The 23,429-nt window shown below is 45.1% G+C and overlaps 1 protein-coding gene across 8 annotated transcripts; it reads right to left on the bottom strand.

Annotated features, from left to right (window-relative positions):
* Positions 1-3,381: 3,381 nt before the first annotated feature.
* On the bottom strand, positions 3,382-23,224 carry LOC121859298 (UDP-glucuronosyltransferase 1A9-like). Of its 8 annotated transcripts, none has more exons than XM_042356090.1 (9): positions 23,140-23,224; positions 17,553-18,164; positions 10,772-10,850; positions 8,540-8,740; positions 8,121-8,285; positions 7,469-7,642; positions 6,102-6,312; positions 5,313-5,532; positions 3,382-4,891 (listed from the first exon to the last, which is right to left on the bottom strand). In XM_042356090.1, the coding sequence occupies exons 2-9, from the start codon at positions 18,002-18,004 to the stop codon at positions 4,606-4,608; spliced, it is 1,788 nt and encodes a 595-aa protein (XP_042212024.1). In that variant the 5' UTR covers positions 18,005-18,164; positions 23,140-23,224; the 3' UTR covers positions 3,382-4,605. The 8 variants fall into 8 exon arrangements, with proteins under 8 accessions (XP_042212024.1, XP_042212028.1, XP_042212025.1 ...); XM_042356094.1 differs by having other exon boundaries at positions 23,158-23,193; XM_042356091.1 differs by lacking the exon at positions 23,140-23,224 and adding an exon at positions 23,020-23,133.
* Positions 23,225-23,429: the final 205 nt, after the last annotated feature.

Genomic DNA, 23,429 nt, shown 5'->3' with positions numbered 1-23,429 from the left:
GGTTATATAAGCATACCAATTTTTGTTGAGTCATCGTGATACAACAACTTTTTACGTAACAAAACACCAGAATTATCAGGTGATTCTTTTTACGAATTTTCCCTCATATGTGTTTCCATATTAAGGTTGATTATGTTTGTTTGTGTTTTATAAGTAATGTATAGAGAAAATACTAAACTTTAGATGTAATAAAGTTATCCGTTAGTTTGGAACGAAAGACACATATTCTCTTGGCTGGAGACTTAAAGCAACTCAATGAAGGCATTATATATGAGGGGGGGGGGGAGAGGTGGAGGGCGGGCGGAAGGAGGAGATGGAGGGGGGAAGTGGAGGGGAGGAAGTAGGAGAGGGGGAGGAAGAAGTGGAGAGGAAAGAGGAGGATAGGGATGGTGGAGGAAGAGAGGGAGTGGTAGAAGGATAGATGGGAAGGAGGAGAGGAAGGGAGAAGGAGGATGGGGTAGATGGGGGAAGAGGGACGGAGGGGGGGGGGGAATCACCAACCTGGCCAAATGACTAACTGGTCACACGGGTGAGACGGAGCATACATCCTACTGATCAGTAAGACGTCACCAGCACCAGCGGACCTTGTCATTCCTCACAACTGGATACAAGTTTATTTATATATACTGCACGATACATATCAGTGGTTTTTGTTGTCCAATGGTCGCCTGTTGTCCAGTGGTCCCTGTTGTCCAGTGGTCCCTGTTGTCCAGTGGTCCCTGTTGTCCAGTGGTCCCTGTTGTCCAGTGGTCCCTGTTGTCCAGTGGTTCCCTGTTGTCCAATGATCCCTGTTGTCCAATAGTCCCTGCTGGCCAGTTGCCCCTGTGGTCCAGTGGTCCCTGTTGTCCAGTGGTCCTTGTTGTCCAGTGGTCCCTGTTGTCCAGTGGTCCCTGTTGTCCAGTGGTCCCTGTTGTCCAGTGGTCCCTGTTTTCCAGTTGCCCCTGTGGTCCAGTGGTCCCTGTTGTCCAGTGGTCCTTGTTGTCCAGTGGCCCCTGTTGTCCAGTGGTCCCTGTTGTCCAGTGGTCCCTGTTTTCCAGTGGTTCCTATTGGTAATATTGGTCTCCATTGAGATTTTTTTTATTTTACCGAGGACCGCAGCTCGTTTATTGTGCACCCGATTCTCATCCTGTGAGCGGTAGCGCAAAAAGGATTACAGAGCAGAGGCCACAAAGGGTGTTTATCAGATCCCATCGGTCAGTATCTTGTGGCGTTTAATATTACAGAGTATTTCCAGTACATTGTTTGTTTAGTTCTGTACACAGGAGTTCACTTGGCTACTGTACCAGGTGCAAGATGCCGATAAACACCAGTTGTAATGTATCATCGGTCTTGCCATCCCAGCTAAAGTGCTGTACCATTGCGCGAACAGTATGTCTGGACCTGTCCTTATAAGGTTCTATTTTTTAACAGTTAGAGTGTGTAGCCATATGTTCGGTCGGGTACTTTATATTTAACTTTGTTCACATATGTCTTAGGGTTATACTGCTAGAGGTACTTATTTTCTAACCTAAGTCTGTATATGTCAAATTGTTTAAAAATCATCAACAAGTTCTTTTCTGATTACAGTTTTCCAGGTTCTGTTTGACACACCTCGATTGTATTCAACAGTGGCCCCTGGAAAGTGGCCCCCGTTTATTATTGGCCCCCCACTGATAATTGGCACCCGTTGACAAGTGGCCCTGGTTGGTAAATGGCCCCATTGATGACAGTTCCCGCCCCCTTTCCTCTCCATTGTTAAGCCAGTTGTTATTGTAATAATAGTATGTCATAGTAGCGTATTGTTGTCTCATTTTACAACAGTCGGCTAGCTGACTCACAACAAAAGTGACCAAAACAACTCTTCCTCTAGTTTATTTCTTCCCTGGCGAGCAAAACTCAGTCCACGTAGAAGACAGCCACTGTACACCAAGTCATAGTGATATATTTTGTTTTGTGTTACTGGTGGTGTAAGAGACCCTCATTCTAGTGTGAAAATATCATGGTTATGGTCAAGGTGCTTCTCTAACATTATTCTTTTATCTTTCATTGTATCTCTAAAATATCTCATTATTCTTGCTCTATAAATTTGTTGTCATTGTTCTCGTTGTTTGGGTTATTCTTTATTTGTTTTGTTTTTGTCTATTCTCCTGTCTGCTGTAGTTGTCGTTACCTGGACAGTATTATACTCAGTGTCTGACTGGCGCGTTGGCGGTAACCAGCGTCTCACTACTGACCACAGTTGTAACAGTCCAGGAATGGTATAACTTTCTTCCTCTGCTCGACAGGTGACTCAGACATTGATACCCACCCTCGTGCCCCGCCAGTCATACCACCACCAACAGTCTCAGATTTTCCGGGAGAGGAATCACTAAATCTTCCATCTCTCAACCGTGCCTGGGATTCACTGACCCAGGCTGCAGCCATTCAGACAAATAAGAGGAGTAAGGTGGGTGGAGCACCTCCCACTAATGCTTCTCTGAGTGTGTATTATCTGTGAGGGCCACTCGGGGGAAACAAATTTAATGTAAAGAGGAATCTGGGGTTTATTCTGTTTATTTTGTATTAGATTTACCAAGACGTGGAGTGACGTGATGTGGCCTGGTCGAGTGGCGGCTGTTTAGAGGCTCCTCACACTCCGACATCGTGTTGTCAACTAAACTCTGGTGCGGACTACATGAATATTTCAACTGTGTTGCCTACAATGTTGACAGCTTAAGGCGGGTCCACACCAACGCAACATTATTGCAAAAATTCTGGATAACAGCTATCAACAAAGTTGAAATATTCATGTAGTCCGCACCAGAGTTTAGTTGACAACACGATGTCGGAGTGTGAAGACGGGGTTATAGCAGCGGCTGCAGCTATAACCCCGTCCTCGCCGCTCTTGGGTGTGTCCCACACTAAGTAGAAAACAACACAGTGGCGCTGACCTAACTGAAGATGTAACTTATAACGACATCGACCCACTGACCTTCAAACAGACTTTGAATATTTGCTCCGAACTATTTGACCCAAAATAACAATAATGAACAACTAAAGACTGGCAATATCCATCACAGGACGACTGACATTGACACTGATTTACAGCGACACGTGATTCACTTAGCAGCTTAATATACAGCCAAGGAAAAAAAAAGTCCTGTCATTTCTCCGTCCCATCTATAAACCCTGAGCCTCATGAACCTGTGAATCCGAGACATCACACAGTGTACCATCTACAACAACGTTTAATGTATCAGATTCACAGATTCATTAGACTCGGGGTTCATGGATGGAAGGGAGGACTCGAAGAACTTTTTCCCTGATTATACCTGTTCAAAATACCAAGGCAAACCATCTCGAAGATAATTCCAGAAGAGATTATGTGTATGTAATAATTTATGTGTAGCACAAAACAAAATGGTATGCAGGATTTTATTGAAGTATCAAATGTACACAGAAAAGATTACAAACAATAGGTAAAAACCAACACTTAAATACATATTGCAACAAATGTAAATATATGACTATAGCAAAGAGTCAGACACAGGAGTTGGTGCTTATTATTTCGTCTAAAAAGTTGACGTCAGGATTACTTCACAAGCTGCAAGTGTCATGGAATAATTTTTCTCTGAAGTACTTAAATGTGGACAGTTCAAGTCCACATGACTCTGTTTCCAGGACGTTGTATGTTCAAGAAACTAACTTTTAGATATTAACTGTCTAGAATATTGTGATCCTACAAAAGGGGGTGAAATGAGGTGGACGAGTGGATACAACAACCGCCTTTTGTCCTAAGAGTTGATGATTCGATCCCAGGGCATCCCCAATCCTCCTTACTATAAATGGGATACTGACAATACAATCTCCTTACATCCTGAGGGCTTAGTACACACTGCGTTGTATCCACACTGTCCCTAATGAACCGTCATACAATACCTATAGGGTGGAAGCCAGAGGATTCACTATCTGGGATACTGCACCTCCAGAATGACAAGACGCGCAGCACTATATTTCTAGGGATCTGAAGCCTCGGGGTATCTGTTGTTGAATCACTGTAAATCCCCAAGATAGTGCAGCTGGGAGATCGTTCTCTATCTCCACATTCTACTGAAATCCTGAGGCTTCACTTTCTGAAATACTGACTCGAGTAAACTGAGATCAAGAGGATTCATTTATTGCAACATGTATGTCACAGGACTCGAGGCTTCACGTACGAGACACAAAAGTGGAAGTCTATGATGTAAATAATATCTCTTGACGGACAGGAGCGTAGGGATGGTAACACTCTCTCACCTCAGCCGTCCACACATATCCTAAAACAACATCAAGACTATATACAGGCTATGTACAGACTACTATAGCACACGTTGCTACTTTGTTTTGGGTCTATAGTCCCTCACTCGCAAGACTGACAACATCTTGCAAGTATCTGGGCGACAACTTATGAAAATAATAATCTTTGTACACTTTTTTGTATGTAGAAGGAGAAAGTTTGGTGTAATTTGATCACTATTCACTAAAGGTTTTTGATTGTTTAGCTATTTATGACGACACATCACCGTAAATACATTAATTAATTACTTGTTGATGGATTAAAGTCGCATCGAGTAAAACAACTACATTTATCACTTTTAATAACAAGGTCTACTGCATCTTCTCCTTTTTCCACCTACGAGTGAATGAACTGGTGGTGGAGTAGAGGCAGTAGGCGAGGCAGTAGGCGAGGTAGCAGGAGATAAAGCCCAGTAGCAGCAGGAAGGCAGCCACGTCAAGGGCGAAATACTGAGAGAAGGAGAGGTGAGCGCCAGGCATACGGAGGTGCGTCAGGGGGCCGTGACGGTGGACCCGTTCCACCCACCGCGACGCCCGCTCAGCCCCAGACTCCTCCTCCTTCCATTGGGCGGAGAACCTCGCTGCCGTCTTTCTATACCTGAAGGAGTACACCACCTTTATATACCCGTGTGATACACCTAATGAGAGTTTACTACATTAACACGTTACTTATATGAGTATTACTTTATATGAAAGAGTTTGTAGCATATTCAATTCAGATTTACTTATTGATATCAAGAAATCTGTGTTTGTGGTCCATGTAACACATAGTTAGTTGTACACACACACACACACACACACACACACACACCTTATACTACCCATCACCACACTACACATATAAATGCATTCATATTGCATGGACTGTACAGTACCTGCTGACTAACCAAGATGGTGATGACTGAACGAGTGTGGTTGATGGTGGTAGTGATGAGGTTAATGGAACTCACCTGGTGTGGTTAACGGAACTCACCTGGTGTGGTTAACGGAACTCACCTGGTGTGGTTAATGGAACTCACCTGGTGTGGTTGAGGACGGTGGTGATGGTAGTATAGGCCAGGTCGTGGGTGATGGCCTCCTTGTGTATCATCAGGCCCAGCCCCCGGTCCACCACACGTCTGGCATTGTCGCCCTGGTCAGCGAACACTGGGAGGGCGACGATGGGCACCCCATGGTACACCGCCTCGTTCACCCCGTTCTGCCCACAGTGGGTCACGAACAGCACGGTGTTGGGGTGACCTGTGGAGCCGCATGACCTGATCACTACTCGATAAAAATATTCATCTATGGAGCATTTTAACCCACTGTTATAAAGCCTAAACGTGCTTCAGAATAATGAGTGTGTGTACCCTGCAGCAGCTGGGAAGTCACTGATCACCACCGCCGTGTTTACCTGTCTCCATACTCAAATGGTGTTGCCAGAAACATAACTTTGTATTTTATTGAGGCAAGTGAATTAGTTTCCATGACTTCTGAAAATAATGTACTGTACATTTTTTTTTTAATTTAGTGAATTTTAGTAGAATTATATTGTTGACAAGAATGAAAATGTAAACTTTAAAACAAGGAAACATTTAACGTGATTTCCTTTGTTAGTTCCATGGTCCCTGCTTGGGCCTACACTGACGTCACACCTGTGAGTACAAGGTCAAAGGGCTAAGACATCATATACAAGAGATTAAGTTAATTTTCTCAAGGAGTTAAGTCATCGTCATCAAGGAGCGAAGATAACTTACTGTACTCATGGACTGATTACGTACTCAAGGGGTTAATTTACTTAGATAAAACACAACTACTGCGGTAAATACCGAGGACGTCATGTTGAGGGAACCAATCCACCACCATCACGTTGTCAGGGACGTAAAGTAGAAGCGCCGCGTTGAACCTGACCAGCACCCGCTGTTCCAACCTGGCGAAGGCGGTGATGAAGGCGTCCATCACGTGTTCCGGGACGGTGGTGGCCTCGTAACCAGTGTACCCCAGCGAGAACACCACAACCCCCGACTCTGCCTCGCTCACCTGGGGGAAGATACGTGTACCTTACCTGGGAAACAGTACACCTGCCTCGCTCACCTGGGAGAAGACACGTGTACTATACCTGGGGAAGAGTACACCTGCCTCGCTCACCTGGGGAAAGACACGTGTACTTACCTGGGGAAGAGTACACCTGCCTCGCTCACCTGGGGAAAGACACGTGTACCTTACCTGGGGAAGAGTACACCTGCCTACACACGTGCCTCCTGGGGAACTTCTGGGAGAGACACGTGTACTATACCTGTGCTCACCTTGTACCTTACCTGGGAACAGTACACCTGCCTCGCTCACCTGGGGGAAGACACGTGTACTATACCTGGGGAAGAGTACACCTGCCTCGCTCACCTGGGGAAAGACACGTGTACCTTACCTGGGGAACAGTACACCTGCCTCACTCACCTGGGGAAAGACACGTGTACTATACCTGGGGAAGAGTACACCTGCCTCGCTCACCTGGGGAAAGACACGTGTACTATACCTGGGGAACAGTACACCTGCCTCGCTCATCTAAGAACCCCTGTACCTTACCTCCCAGCATTGATAACTTCCTAAATCGTATTCTCCTTCCTTCAAACATAAGATGCCACTGTAAAGTAACTTATAGTACAGTGATCCATCGTTACTAGAGGACGTCTTGTCAGAGCAGAATTCTATCAGACTATATTTGCTATTCACTGAAGTTTCCCCAAATAAAATAAAATAAATCAGTCGTCTACGGGCAAAAGGCGCAATTTAAGGAGAATTCATGGACCCTAGGATCCCCCTGGGCAGTGCAGGATGTGAGGCCCGTCCTACACAACACAAATGTCCTTGCAACTGCCTTCGGGAGCTAAAGGTCAGTATAGATTACTTAAGCACGTGGTTACAGAACTGAGTTAACTACAGCTACGTCTACAGGGGCTGGGTCTTACTGTAGCGTATGAGATGATGGAAAAAAATAAAAATTAAAGGTGTATTTTTACGAATTAATTAAGTCATTTTAAGTCATTATATATATAAAACAGAGATAAGATTATGACCCTGAAGATGAGGACTTCCCAGTAACAGGTAATACTTCATCCGGCCTTTGTGTGTGTGTGTGTGTGTGTGTGTGTGTGTGTGTGTTGCTACATAACTAAAAACACAAAGAATATTAACCTACCCATCGATCAATCTCGTGAGGTAGGGAGGCAGGAGGACCACACTGGATACAGCCGATGTACTGGACGTGTGGAGGCATCAGCTTAGGGTAGTCGATGAACCAGTGAGAGTGGACGAGTATCACCTCCATATCCCGCAGCAGGTCTCGGCTCCCTGGACACCCGGGCACCAGCCTCTGACGACACACACACACATTACACACACTATACCATGTTAGGTGTGTCGAGCAATAACGTCACACGAGAGGTTAACTAATACATACAATAATACTCGCTGGCAGTAACTTTTTTATACCGGGATTTTCGCCATTAGATGATCGAACATGAGCCCAAAGTCTCCTAAAATTCTGAACATACTGAAGATCTCACCTACAGTTCCTTGAAGCTCGCTGTGTCAGTTTGTGTGATAATAAAAGGTATTTTATTATATTTTTTTCCGTCGATGATGTCATAACATGATCGTTTGTTTACATGGCACATATTGATCCAGAAACCTGAGTGTAGGAAGCAACTGTTCCTCCCACAACCACCGGGCGAAGGTTTCTGTTAGCAGTATGTGGCATTTATTGTTATTTTTAATGTTAAATATAGCACAAATTATATAAGGTTAAAGCAGTAATTTTATTTGTAAACAACAAGAGGTCAAGTGGTCACCTTGATGTGGCTGTCTATGAGGCTGAAGTGGTAGGTGATGACAACAGTCTCAGCCAGCAAGACAACAGTGTTCCACACCCGCTCCAGGAAGGTCATGGTGGCCCCCACCTCGCTCAACAGGTTGGGCACCAGAGCCGGAGACTGGAACACACCCGCTGCCCTTGACTGTGACCCAAACAACACCAATGACCTTGTTAATAACTGCTAATTATGAATGAACAACATAAAACAAAACAAAGTGATTCCATTTAGGAAATCACAAGTGCTACTTAACGAGCGCACGTACGTACATAAGTGACAGACCATATAATTATGTGATAATTAAGCGTAAAGAACAAGTAATCTGTTAAGGAGTATTATACCTCTTACTTAAACATCGTGTGAAATATATAATGAAGCTCACGAGGAACACTGCTCACCTCGCCCCCCTGGAAGGAGAAGCCCCAGAAGCCGACGACGGGCAGACCGAGGGAGTGAGCGAGGGCCAGGGAGCACTCGTTACCGATGATGTCCACCAGAGCCAGGGAGAAGTTGGCCCGTCTCAGCCTCCTGATCAGTTGTACGTCCCCCAGCAGCGTGAGGCAGTGGGCGTCGATGAGTCGAAACACATCCGTCGGGATCTGAAGGAAACGAGAAAAGATTGTGGTGGCCAGAGCTTGAGGGGGAGTTGTGGTGGTTGAAGGGCGGGTTTCTCTGGGTGGTACTGGGTTGTGGTGGGTGGTACTGGGTCGTGGTGGGTGGTACCGGGTTGTGGTAGGTGGTACTGGGTTGTGGTGTGTGGTACTGGGCTGTGGTGGGTGGTACTGGGTCTAGGTGGGTGGTACTGGGTCGTGGTGAGTGGTACTGGATCGTGGTTGGTGGTACTGTGGTGGGTGTACTGGTCGTGGTGGGTGGTACTGGGTCGTGGTGGGTAGGTACTGGGTACTGGGTTGTGGTACTGGGTGGGTAGTACTGTGGTGGGTGGTACTGGTCGTGGGTGGTACTGGGTGGGTAGTACTGGACTGGGTCGTGGTGGGTGGTACTGGATCGTGGTGGGTGGTACTGGGTACTGGGTCGAATCGTAATGGGTAAGGATAATATGTAATGGTAGGTGTGGGTGGTAGGCGGGGGTGTGGTAGGTGGGGGTGGTAGGTGGTGGGGGGGTTGGCTAGATAACAGTAGAGAGAGTGTAGGTTGTGAGGGGTTATGGTAGGCGTTAATGGTAAGTATTAGGGTAGTCATGGTGGGCGGTGGAGTGATCATGGTAGATGGTGCGAAATATATGGAAGCAGATATCAATTTCCCATCAAGGAGTCAGAGATGAATGAAGGTGTGTCAGGTATAAGGCCAGGTGTAGGCCAAGTACAGTAATCAACCACAAACACACACACACACACACACACACACACACACACATCCACACACACACACACACACACATCCACGCACACACAAAACAAGTACTGGAGACCGGTTGCTCATGGTATGTCCGAAGGTCTATTCTACCGTTCAGGGCAACGGCCAAGAAACCAGAACCCCCGTGGGTCAGTCAGGGTGTAGGTGGGTTAAGGAGTTAGAGGGTGAGGGTGTAAGTGGGTCAGGGAGTAAGAGAGTCAAGGTGTAGGTGGGTGAGGATGTAAGTGGGTCAGGGAGTAAGAGAGTCAAGGTGTAGGTGGGTGAGGATGTAGGTGAGTCAAGCTGGAGGTGAGTCAAGCTGGAGGTGGGTCATGCTGGAGGTGGGTCATGCTGGAGGTGGTTCAAACTGGAGGTGGGTCAAGCTGGAGGTGGTTTAAGGTGGAGGTGGGTCAAGCTGGAGGTGGATTACGCTGGAGGTGCGTCATGGAAACTGGAGGTGGGTCAAGGGGACAAGCTGAGGTGGTTCAAGCTGGAGGTGCAAAGTGAGTTAAGCTGAGGTAAGGCTGGAGGTGGGTCAAGCCGGGGATGGCTGGAGGTAGGTTAAGCTGGAGGCTGGAGGTGGTAAGCTGGAGGTGGGTCATGCTGGAGACTGGAGGTGGGTCAAGCTGGAGGTGGTTTAAGGTGGAGGTGGGTCAAGCTGGAGGTGGATTACGCTGGAGGTGCGTCATGGAAACTGGAGGTGGGTCAAGGTGGAGGTGGGTCAGTAGGATGTGGTCAAGGTGATCTGGAGGTGGGCTAGGCATGGAAACTGGAGGTGGGTCAAGGTGGAGGTGGTAAAAGCATGAGACATCTGGAGACAGTAGGCTGATCTGGACTAGGCTGCTGGCATGTGGTCATGATCTGGACTAGGCTGCTGGGATGTGGTCATGATCTGACTAGATGTGGTCATGATCTTGATGTGATCATGAGGACTAGGCTGCTGGGATGTGGTCATGATCTGGACTAGACTGCCGGGATGTGATCATAATCTGGACTAGGCTGCTGGGATGTGTGCCTTATGTCACACCACCTGGCTTATTGTATCATGAACTATGTAACTACGGCAACATTAAATAATAACTCCTTAAATATATCGTAACATTAATTTGTCTTCAATTTATGATACAAATATATTTTATCTATTGTCTCGTGTCTAGTGGTCGGGGGACATGACTTGATTGAATTCTCTCTCTCTCTCTCTACTAATTCACCTATGTGTCTCTCAACCTGCCACTAACTCCTTTTCAGTAACAACAACAACAATACGCCAACTCTACCTGCCACATGTGTCTTGGTCTCTCCCACAACATGGTAGTAGGTGGGTGGAAAGTCCCGTCTGGCTGCATATACGGATACCTGTCAACACGAAAAATAATCACCATCACCCATACACATACTGTCTACACGTCGTCGATAATTTCACTGCTGGCGGCGGGGACTGTACTCCTTCCTCCTCACTGTTGGTTCATCACACAACAGAAAGAAAATATTGTATGATTAAATTATATTCTCTTCTGACAATGGTATAGAGTCCCTCGTCACCATGGAAACGAGGGTTATAAATTCCATAAACATAATAGAGGAAACAAATGACAATCGATCATGGCCGACACTTTTTTTCTGTTTATAGTTACAAAGTTCATTTCTATCCTTTATTATTTGTTCATGGTGTTCACAGGATAGACCATAGGACCACACCACACACTATGGTATTACAGAACACCATACACCATTAGACCATCTTTCAGAGGACCACAGAACCACGCCCAGCTATTGACCGCCTGAATCAACACCCGCAGGTCTGTCAGCCACCCAGCGAACACATCACTACATTATTATTATCACCACACAGACTTTCTAACTGGTACTGTACATGGGAGTCGCCTACAGGAGTGTTGCGCCTTGTGTTACTGTAGCAACATTCACAGTGGCCTCCAGGAGATATTCAATTCCCAGAGAAACATGATTTTTTTTTTTTTACCAGACACGAACTCTTACATCTAGCGCCAGGCGAAGAGAAGCGGCCACACAGGCGAAAGAGGAGTAGTTCAGTCCTGTCTTCCTAATCCTGATGTTTTTACTGTCTTCAGAGGTGACCTTGGGATATAACCTCAGGGTATAGGTGTACTGTACCCACTCGTTCACTGCCTCACTCTCTCTTTCCCTCTCCTCCGACACACACACACACACACACACACACACACACACACATACACACACACACACACACGTTACATAATATTAGTGCTAAAAATATATACAATAAGATGTATTTACTACTAATAATATTTAAGGACCTCATCATTTTCCAGAACCGTGAGAAAGTATGTAGTGTGTGTGTATGTGTGTGTGTGTGTGTGTGTGTGTGTCCTATATAACTATCTCTCCATAATAAGTTGACATACAGAGTTAAGATGTCTCCATCGGTGTCACAACTCAGCACCATTCACCAGCAGCTAGTTTCTCCATACCTCCCCATTATTCATCCCCCTTCTCCTCCTCGTCTCCCCAAGCTCCCTAATCACCCTCAGTTCCCCATTTCCTCATTTTTTTACCTCTTCCCTCCCCAGTTGCGGTCAGTTGTGATTAGCCAGCGGTCTTCCACTCTCTCGCCCCTAGCCTTGTGAAAGAGACTTAGGGTTACTTGTAAGCCCGGACCTACGGCCTAGAAAACAGTGCGTTAATGTTCGAAATAAGGCAAACAGAGTATTGGGTTTTATATCTAGAAGTGTAAGTAATAAGAGTGCAGAGGTCTTATTGCAACTATATCTTGCGTTAGTCAGGCCGCACCTCGATTATGCGGTTCAGTTCTGGTGCCCCTATTATAGAATGGATATCAATTCACTAGAGTCGGTGCAGCGAAGAATGACGAAAATGATTCCGGGACTTAGAAACCTTCCATATCAGGATAGGTTAAAGAAACTAAACTTGCATTCCCTAGAAAGACGAAGAGCGCGGGGAGATATGATAGAAGTATTTAAGTGGGTGAAAGGAATCAATAAAGGCGATATAGATAAAGTTCTTATAATATCCGAGCAGGATAGGACTCGGAGCAAGGGATTCAAGTTGGATAAGTTTAGGTTTAGGAGGGAGATAGGAAGGAACTGGTTCATAAATAGGGTGGTGGACGAGTGGAACAAGCTTACCAACTTTGTAGTAAGTGCTGGAACGCTGGAGAGTTTTAAAAGGAGGCTGGATAGATTCATGGATGATAGAGAGTGGTAGTAACTCTCGACAGGAGCTGCCATGCACAGACCAACCAGCCTATTGCAGACTCCTTATGTTCTTATGTTATGTTCTCTCTCCTACACTCCCTCCACCTAATTTTCCATTACTAGAAACTAAGATAACATTTATCTCATTTTGAGTCGTGAAAAATTCATCGAGTGACACAGAAAAAGAAAATTGAAATAACTTAGTATAATTGAAAGTTGGACTAATGTAAAATAATGAGAGACCCGAAAGAATAAGAATTAATATATGGATAAAATACGTCTTGTCAGGACTATCAGTAATGGCTCTCTCTCTCTCTCTCTCTCTCTCTCTCTCTCTCTCTCAGGATTGTATTTTTGTCACTTGCTTGAGAACATCACTACACTTCGAGTAAATTTCCACTTCCAAAATCTAATGTGTATACTTAAATAGTTAGTGTGTGTGTTTGTGTGTGTGTGTGTGTGTGTGTGTGTGTGAGGGAAGATGTAATATATACTGTCTCTACTGTGTTTCATTCTTGTGAATTATCTATTTCCATTATACATAATTTATCTCACTGGTGTTTTGAAATATCCCGGGACTTACCTGAAGAACGGTGAAGGGATAATGGTAAGGAACTCAGAGTAATTACTGGTTACGAGTCCACCTCGAGGGTCGTAACCTAACACTGACTTGAGAAATGACTGAGAATATTGACAAAAGAATAAAGAATTGAGGAAGTGACTAATAGTAGCGATAGCAGAGACAAAAGGTAAGAGAATAATTATTTAAAGAGGAAGTAAAACCATCATTATTATAGGTGAACCGATGGATCAGGTAGATTACTAGGCCAGGTGAACCGCTTGATCAGGTGGATTACTAGGCAGGATAGAGCGACGGCCTGGATGGACCCTGGAGCTGGTGAACCCTGGCCGGAAAAGACTGCCATTCCAAGGGTACAGGGATGCGTCCTTTCCACATTCTTCCTTTGGTCGACTTCCTTACGGCGAGGCTAAGAGTGATGGGCGTATAACCCTAGTCCCATCCCGTGTGTGTGTGTGTCTGTGTGTGTGTGTGTGTGTGTCTGTGTGTGTGTGTGTGTGTGTGTGTGTGAGAGCGCGCGCGCGCATCTGCGTAAGTCTTGCTACGTGGCGACCTGTACTGTAATGGTCAGCATGCTCGCCTCGCAAGTGAGTGGACCCGGATTCGATCTCCGGGCAGGGTGAAACTATGGGCAAATTTCTTTACGCCATTTGCCTCTGTCTACCCAGCAGTAATTGGGAACCTGGATGTTAATCGATTTTTGGTTCGTGTTCCGGGGTAATGGTTAGCCAGTGCAGTTGGCGAGCTGTCCGGTCTTCTGGTACTATTCCTTGACACTAGGTCATGCAACCCGTTAACTTAGGGTGTGGTTATTGTATTGGCGACAACTTCTACACCTTAAACAAATTCACGCCTATGTGGCCCTTGGACCGGCCATCCTCGTTATAAGTCCTGCTTCACCATAACTATCACAACTAAGGCCACCAGTGTCTACTGTTGGGAGTGACCTTCAATACTTTGTCTGGTCTGTAAGTCAAAATATGAACGTCCGAGGTTACTGGATCACGCAGGACACTCACCGCCAGCTCTGAGTGACGGTAGCCTCAGGGGCAGTGACCGTATTATCAGTAGGTGTAGGAGGCCTCCCACTTTTAAGTTGTTAGAATAAAAGTTGATGTTAGATAATCAACCTTCTTCTCATCAGAGCTTAAAGTACATCATTTTACTGAGCACAGATGTTGGTTAAAAATACACACACACACACACACACACACACACACACACACACACACGCGCGCGCGCGCGCGCGCGCGCAAACACACACGCACGCAAACACTCGCACCCAGGTAAGAATACCTATCACCGCCTACTGCCTCTACCCCAGCAAAAACTGGCTGCCGCTTCTCTCCTCTTTGACTTCTTTTGTTTTACCTGAAACACACACACACTTTCTCTCTGGTGTGGGAGGGGCGGCGGCGGCAGTGTCTTTCCGGCGTTGGCGCTTGTCTGCCTCGGTATGCAGTCGGACTAACTCGAAAGTATTGACACCTCGTGTGGTGCTCCTCCAAGCGTTGCGGTGTGGAGTAAACGTCGCCCAGGTGAGGGGGTCAATTTGGCACTTTTTTCAGGTTGCCCGCCAGTAGCCTCGATGCTCCTATAGTTAGTGGCCTTTGTTCTCTCCTCTTCTTCCTGTTTATTTTCAACTTATGGCTGCTCTGTTTTTCAATAAACCGTTATTTATCATTATAGATACACATACATACACATATTACTACACATTCACAAAAATCAAATACACACCAAGAACATTCTCAGACACACGTACACATCCACTGTTGTGTAGTGTAAGTAATTATGTGGTGATTTATGTGATAATACTCCATTATAACTGTGACTCCTATTATTGTTTTTATTATATTATATTGTCTTGTTAACTGTGATCTGAGATGTACAGTAGTAGTGTATGTTGCCCCAATCTGAACCTTTGTTATTATTATGAGTAGTAGTAGTAGTAGTAGTAGTAGTAGTAGTAGTAGTAGTAGTAGTGTAATAATGGCATGTTTGCAGAGTGTTATATATTGCTTAAATTCAGTTTATGGTACAGTAATTACTGAGTCCCAGCCAAAACCCCACCAAGTCTACCAGAGCCAGCGGCCACTACTCGGGGACAGGGAGTGTGTTGTACAGCAGCAGTTACTTTACTTTATCCTTTAGCCGCTTGGGCTGTTGGTCGCGTCTCTGCTACACACTGTTGGTAAGTACTGGCCATGCACTGCCTCCTGAATGTATTTGTCCCTGCGCTAATGTTGCTCAAGTCTGGTCTTGAATGAGCTCACACTCGGTGCCGTCACAACACACTCTGGTAAGCTCTTCCAAGGCTTCACAATTCTCACTCCTAAAAAGTTTGCCGTGACAATATTCTGAACATGTGGCTTCTTCAACCTTAAGCTGTGACCCCTAGTAGGGCGGGCGTCCACCAGCTCCAGGTAAGAACACGCGACTAAGTAATGACCACGGATGTGTTTATAAACTTCTATAAAGTCACTCCTTGCCCGCCTATAGTATAAGATAATCTAGACAATTGTAGGCTTTCTAAAATCTGTGTTCCGCGGACGCCGTAGAGAGGTTCACCAGTCTGGTGGTTCTCGTTTGGATATTTTCAATCAACTGACAGTCTCTAGCATATCTTGGGGACCAGTCGGGGTGACAGTACTCCAAACGGGGAAGCCTCTCACTTTTGAGGAGCGTCACAAGGGATGGTCTGTCTAGGTGTGTGTGAAGTAGTAGTGGTGTTATTTTCATCATTATTTCAGACATTCAGTAGACTTCACAGATATTAAGATCCAATGAATAAGAAAGTTCATGGTATGACATTGTCTGTGACCAACGTAATCCCCAGACGACTCCCCGAGGCCGTGTGATTCAGCTGTAACAAGGTCACTTTCCTCCACTCTTGACTCTGAGATCACCACCACACGACTTTAGCGTTCTGGGATACGTCAGTTGTTCTCTGAGAAAATCATCGCTTATAGGTGTTTGAGATCATAATATTACGGTAACATGGAACTTGGAGAAGATAAATGCCGTCACTTTGGTTTAATCATATGTCTGATAGGTCTTGTCTTATCTATCAAGAATTTAATATCTAAGTCCCCGGTATATCCTACCAAAAGCAACACTCTACACACATTTCTTTATATACAAATACACAGTTCCACTCAGGCATATACTTTTAACTAAGGTTCGCGGGATCGGATACTGAGGCACGGGTAGTTCCTGATCACTGGAAGAACACAGTCCCTCTCACTCCTTCCAGTAGACTTTAGGTACACCCGGTAAAGATACAGGAGCTCCCCTACACCACTGCATTAAAGAGAGAACCGAGTGCTTGAGACCCAATTCCTTGTCTTCAGAGCAACACACACACACACACACACACACACACACACACACACACACACACACACACACACCGATTACATTTTTAGAGGAATTTACAGGACCCAATATCTGGCTTTTTTCTTGTTCAAGGGGCAGTAATTCAAGTGAGATGCCGAGATACAATAAAGAAAACTGGAAGTACAAGAGAAGAGCTATTGATGGAGTTAACGAGTGTACCACAAAGAGTTCCTCACAGCCACCCCTTCCCTCTGTTGCTACACTTATCCACACCTCTCCTGCTGCTGCACTTATCCACCCTTATACCCCCCACACACAAACACCTTCTGGCGGTGCAACAATACACAGCTTTATATTTTGTGCCAGATGGTGTAGGTCAGTGCCAGCTGCGGAGGTTGTTTAAATACTCTCTACCTAGTTACCGTGGGTGTATAATCACGTACCGATATAATTAATGGTTAGGTTAGGGTAGGTTCACCAGCTGGTGAGCACGCTGGTGAGCACCTGCCTGCCTCAGCTGGTGAGCACGACACCTGCCTGCCTCAGCTGGTGAGCACGACACCTGCCTGCCTCAGCTGGTGAGCACGACACCTGCCTGCCTCAGCTGGTGAGCACGACACCTGCCTGCCTCAGCTGGTGAGCAGGACATTTGTCTCAGCTGGTGAGCACGACACTGAGGTATGACTTACTTGTCTTCGTTAACTGTCACACTCTACTCAGACAAAACACTACAGATGTCTCAGCTTTAACACACCTGTTCTAACCAAACCTTACACGTGTGTCATTCTGCACGTGCCACAACTGTCTCCCATATAAGAAAATATACTGTATGTCTAAGTTAACACAAGCTGTAGAGCACATACCTGAGCTAACCTTAATAAGCACCGTCCCACCTGTTTACCTTAATGAGAGAGCAGTTCTTACCTGAGGTCGCGGTTGTCGGCGCTGAGTGTGATGACGTCAACGGTGGTGTTCACTTCCTGTGTCTTGCTTGACCTCCATCTAATCTGTGTGATGCGGTGACCTCGTTTGACCAGATCCTCCCCGAACCTCCTGAGGGTCAGTTCATGGCTCCCAGCGTAGATTGGATGAAGGATGAGAATATTGGCTCCTTCGTTCCCCCTGGCAGGATCACGGTGATGGTGTAGATGGTGTGACGGATGTGGTGGATGGTGTGAGGGGTGTGGTTGATGGTGTGAGGGGTGTGGTTGATATTGTGTCGGGTGTGGTTGATGTTGTGAGGGGTGTGGTTGATGTTGTGAGGGGTGTGGTTGATGTCGTGACGGGTGTGAGCTTCCAGGAGCAGCTACTCTCTGGGTCACCACCATACACACCAGCACCACCACCACCACCAGCTGTCCTCCCAACCGACTCATCCTACACACTGCCGCCACTCACACTGGTTCACCGTCTCAATACCTTCATCATCTTTTATCTTGTTACGTCCAATTTAACTTCGTATTCGTAATTTTTATCTATATTTTGCGTGGGTTTTTTAGTCTTAATTGTTCTGACGTCCTTATGCCTTTCTCTACACTAAGAATTATCGATATTTTCAGATATTTTCACAACGATTCACCTCCTTAGTACAACAAGTAAACCAATATATATAGATCACTTGAGTTCACTCCTTATACTGTGTGCTAGCGTCTGTCTCACTACCAGGTAAGAAACAAGTCTTACGAGTTGTCGGTGAAGTTATTAATAATACGTTGCTTGAGGGAATGCGGAGGAAGTCATAAAATCCGGGGGGGGGGGAATGACATCAAGCACCGACAACACCTTAGTGTACATAACGTCGACACATGCAGACAAGCAAAACTGTAACAAGCTGACAACGCCTTAAACCAGCACACAACCCCACAAAGAGCGCATAATGCCAAGTCCTTCCCTTTCACCACACATCCTATGACACCCCAGGCTGTGAAAACATACACACATACATACATATAGTATACACACACAAACACACACACACACACACGCGCGCGGCCCTGTAGGAGCCAGTCATAACTGTAGACTAAAGCAGAAAATGGGATACTGATCCTGCGGTACAGCACGGGGAAGCACATACCGGAAGGGTTTGTACGCGGCCCCCACAACCCTTAGAGCTCAGCTGGGACACCACAACCCTTAGAGCTCAGCTGGACCACCACCTACACCCTTAGAGCTCAGCTGGGACACCACCCTCTACCACCACCCTTAGCGCTCAGCTGGGACACCACCTACACCCTTAGAGCTCAGCTGGGACACCACATACACCCTTAGAGCTCAGCTGGGACACCACATACACCCTTAGAGCTCAGCTGGGACACCACATACATCCTTAGAGCTCAGCTGGGACACCACATACACCCTTAGAGCTCAGCTGGGAGAGAGCCACCTACCTTAGAGCTCAGCTGGGACTTCAGAGCTTCTGGCTCAAACAATAGGTTTTTTTCGATTTCCAAGAGATGCTAGACCATTTTATTTGACTTTTACATATATATTTTCTAATTTGTCATTGTATAATATACTGTAGTAGTTTCTTCTGTTAAACTATTCTTATAAAGTACTGGTGTGTTGGATATGTTATTGCAAAGACCTTGGTGACCTTGGCCTCTGTAGTGAGTGAGTGGGAGTGGCGAGGTGATGGGCCCTCGTGACGTCACATGCAGAGAGCGTATTTTAGTCCGCCGTTTGACCCAGTGTTCTAAAATTAGATCATGGTGTTAACAGAGCCCACGCCATCATGCAGCTTTAGGTCGTCTCCCAGTATCAAGAAACTCTACAAAATACACTAACTTGAATCATTAACACCTTCAGGACAGGAGGGGAAAGTTGAATCCAGTGGGCCACCTCACCGCAACGCAACGCACCTCACCGCAACACAACGCACCTCACCGCAACTCACCCTATATCATAAGTGATGAACATTATTTATGAAAGACTTAATCGAAACACTTAAAGATATTACTAATACTGTGAGGATGATAGAGGAATATGCCGACCCTTAGATAAATATGAAGTGTACAGTGATGATGGTTGGTGTGTAGTGGTGAGTGGTGCAGGGTGTTGAACTATGCTGTAAGGCGGAGTGAATAGCGTATGTCGCAAGCACAAGTTAGTAGAGTAGGGAGGTGTGAAGGGGGGGGAGGGGGTATGTGAAGGCGGCACTGGCGGAAGGCGGGAGACGCTCTACTTAGTTCCGCCAGACGATGATGACTGTGTGGGACAGACTGTGGTACACACGCACCTGTCACCTCACTTCATCTACGCTTTCATCTACCGTCTACCGTGTGGTGTTGTGTCATCCTCGTCTGTTTTGTTTCATTCGTTTATTTATATTTGTTCCATTCCATAATCTACTGTTTCAATCCACTGTTCCAGATTATCATTTACTGTTCCATTCTATAATCTACCGTTCCATCGTACCATCAACCCTTCCATCAATACCATCCGCTGTTCCATTCCATTATAAGCTGTTCCATCCTACCACCACCATCAACTATGCTACTCAACCATTCATTGCGCCTAGAAAATAAAGAAAGTGGCAAGACCGACACACATTCAGGCGGAAACATTAAATCCAGGTTTTGTTATGATTGACGCCTGGAGTGTATCATTCACTGTGTTATTTGTCTACAGTAAACAAGTCTTTTTATAATTAAAGAGAAATCTGTTTGTTGTAGAAAAAAAACAGTCTTACGTGTTTGTTTGTGCGTTTTATATTGTGTTTGTTGTTGTTGTTTTATTAGAGTGCACTGTACAGGATGTATTAGATAAATAAAAACATTATTTTTTTTCTTCTATTTAGTTAAGTCATGTGTCAGCTTTATTCAACGTTTTATGGTCGATGGTTTAACTTAATCCCTTAAAGATCACGGTTTAAATATTTGAGGATAATGATTTAACCCTTTGAGAATGATGGTTTAAACCTTTGAGGACGACGATTTAAATAATTGAGGACGGCGGTTTAAACCTTTGAGGAGGGCGGTTTAAACCTTTGAGGTCGACGATTTAAACCTTTGAGGACGACGATTCAAACCTTTGAGGACGTTCTGATCATAGTTATTTTGTTTACCTAAAATGCCTCATGTGTGTGTCAGACGTGTCAGGTGTATCAGACGTGCCGGGTGTATCAGACGTGTCGGGTGTCATATGTGTCGGGTGTCATATGTGTCGGTTGTCAGGTGTATCAGGGGTGTCAGGTGTATCAGGGATGTCAAGTGTATCAGGGGTGTCAAGTGTATCAGGGGTGTCAAGTGTATCAGGGGTGTCAAGTGTATCAGGGGTGTCAAGTGTATCAGGGGTGTCAAGTGTGTCGGTTGTCAGATGTGTCAGGTGTGTCATATGATCAAGACACGCAGAAGTAAACAACTTTCTAAGACAACTGGATCCATAACAGTTAAGTGATGTCTTTAAACCTCCACACGAAAAGTCTTAAGACAAACAAGAAACTCAAATGCAGTTCTGGTAAGTAAATATTGAGGTATAATTCAACTATCTACATAATTAGCCACAGTTAATACTTTTTGATCTATAGTGAAACTTTTATTTAACGGAAATATATAGAGAAGAAAGTCCATTATATTAAGGGTCCTTTAGATGTGAAACCTCCATCTAACGGATTATATAAAGATGAAGGTCCGTTATATAGAGGATTCGTGAGATATAAAAACTCCATCTAACGGATTATATGGAGATAGAAGTCCGCTATATGGAGGTTTCACTGTACTTTAATTTCGTTATGTTTTTATATACTGATCAACACATTAGTATGACTCTGAACTAAAAATAATGTTACTTTGTACGGGGAATTTTCTCAAGTATAAGTTTGTTACTAGAAAAAAGTAATGGATTGTATTAAAGATATATTGTGTGTGTGTGTAGTGATGATAATGCAGTAGTGATGATAATGCAGTAGTGATGATAAGGTAGTAGTGATGATAAGGCAGTAGTGATGATGAGGCAGTAGTGATGATGAGGCAGTAGTGATGATGAGGCAGTAGGGAAAGTGATGCTATACCTAGGGAAGGAGATATGTGATGTGGAATATGGCGTAGACGAGAGAGAGAATGAAGGAGAATTATCAAAGAAAAGTCATAATAATAAGAAATCAGTAAATAAGGAGAAAAGGAATGAGGCGTTGGCAGTAATAGGCGATTGAGTGATAAAGAGAAAGAATATGGATGTTAAGTAAAAGTGTTTCTCAAACGATAAAAACTTAAGAGTCAGGTGTCGGACTGAGGCAACCCTTCGCGTGACATGGCGTAGCGTGACGTGACGTGACAATAAGCGCAATATGACATTCACTACGGTGGTAACACATCGATGGTAGAAGCTCAACCATGTATAAAGATAATTTACACTTTCTAAATTGCGTCAAACTGCGATATTGGGACCTGCGCAGTTGGGAATTCATGTTAGCAATAGTTAGGTACAACACTCGCCTATTGTCCTCAAGTTCAATCATTCGATCCCAGGCACCCCCGGTCCACCCAGCTGATAATGGGTACCTATCTTTATGTATGGGAAAGTTAATATGGTTGATTATTTTATTGATCACACCACCTCCTTGTATACCGAGGCAGTACACAGGTCACACCACTACACCACACAGGCCACACCACTACACCACACAGGTTACACCACTACACCACACAGGTCACATCACTACACACAGGCCACACCACTACACCACACAGGCCACACTACACCACACAGGTCACACCACTACACCACACAGGCCACACTACACCACACAGGCCACACCACTACACCACACAGGTCACACCACTACACCATACAGGCCACACCACTACACCACACAGGTCACACCACTACACCACACAGGCCACACCACTACACCACACAGGCCACACCACTACACCACACAAGCCACACCACTACACCACACAGGCCACACCACTACACCACACAGGTCAACAATACCCCCCGTTAATATGATTGCCCTTGTTTACAGTACTTGCTCGACCACCTGCCTCCCATCCACTAGACCAATCTCAGTCAACTTTAATTAATCCTTCAGGTATTATCGGTAAACATCTCAGGTAACCCGACAAAGATTTTTTAACAAAACTCCTGTTCAGTGTGAAAATTAGATTAAGGAATTTCTTGTGGTTTTGAATATTGTTGTACTTGTTATCAAAATTTACATATCGGTGGTTAATTAGCAGGTGAGGTACAGTTGATAATTAATACACTCTTTAATGATCTGTACCTATAAGTACTGTACTGTAATTAGAATTAACACAAACTATACAGCAAGTGGTGTGTGATTATTTAACACTTAAATCACTTTGAGCATTGACATCCCTTTTACTTAAGAGTACAGATCGACAACTGTCCTAAACTATACATATTAACACAATGTACACTTGGACACTACGTGGAATAAAGCTGCACCATTAAGGTCACTTGGACTTGTTTGGTTCACTGTTCAGTATATACGAGTTACGAGGTGCAGAAGCCAGTACACGCTCGCCGTCAGTCACAACCAATTTCTTACGGACAACTGGACTCGTACACGTGAAGCACCTAAAAGCCGCCGCTGGGAACTGGCGTCTTCTTGAAAAGCGGTCGGCACCGTTATAGGTGGGAGATGACGGCCCTCAGTTGGCTCCTCCGACGGGCGACACAAGGGCCATTTTTGTCTGGAACAATAACTCGTGTGTCGTAACCAAACACATTATTGTCTAACAGCCAAATATATAATTAAAGAAGTGTTTCTCATTTATACGTTCACTAATTTCAATATATATTTTAAGACACAGTTATAGCGTAAAATAAAATAGACTA

This window comes from Homarus americanus, unplaced genomic scaffold (genome assembly GCF_018991925.1).
Source record: "Homarus americanus isolate GMGI-L3 unplaced genomic scaffold, GMGI_Hamer_2.0 scaffold36188, whole genome shotgun sequence".
NCBI classification, from domain to species: Eukaryota; Metazoa; Arthropoda; class Malacostraca; order Decapoda; family Nephropidae; genus Homarus; species Homarus americanus.
Note: the sequence above shows the minus strand (reverse complement) of the source record. Positions and strands in the feature narration are given on the sequence as shown.

Bases quoted from the DNA above. Each gene is read 5' to 3' on its own strand.
- LOC121859298 (XM_042356090.1), bottom strand. From the start codon at position 18,004: ATGAGTCGGTTGGGAGGACAGCTGGTGGTGGTGGTGGTGCTGGTGTGT. The intron at 8,741-10,771 runs GTAGAGTTGGCG...CGTTTCCTTCAG, and splicing joins GACCAAGACACATGTGGCAG to ATCCCGACGGATGTGTTTCG. The intron at 8,286-8,539 runs GTGAGCAGTGTT...TTTGGGTCACAG, and splicing joins TCTCCTTCCAGGGGGGCGAG to TCAAGGGCAGCGGGTGTGTT.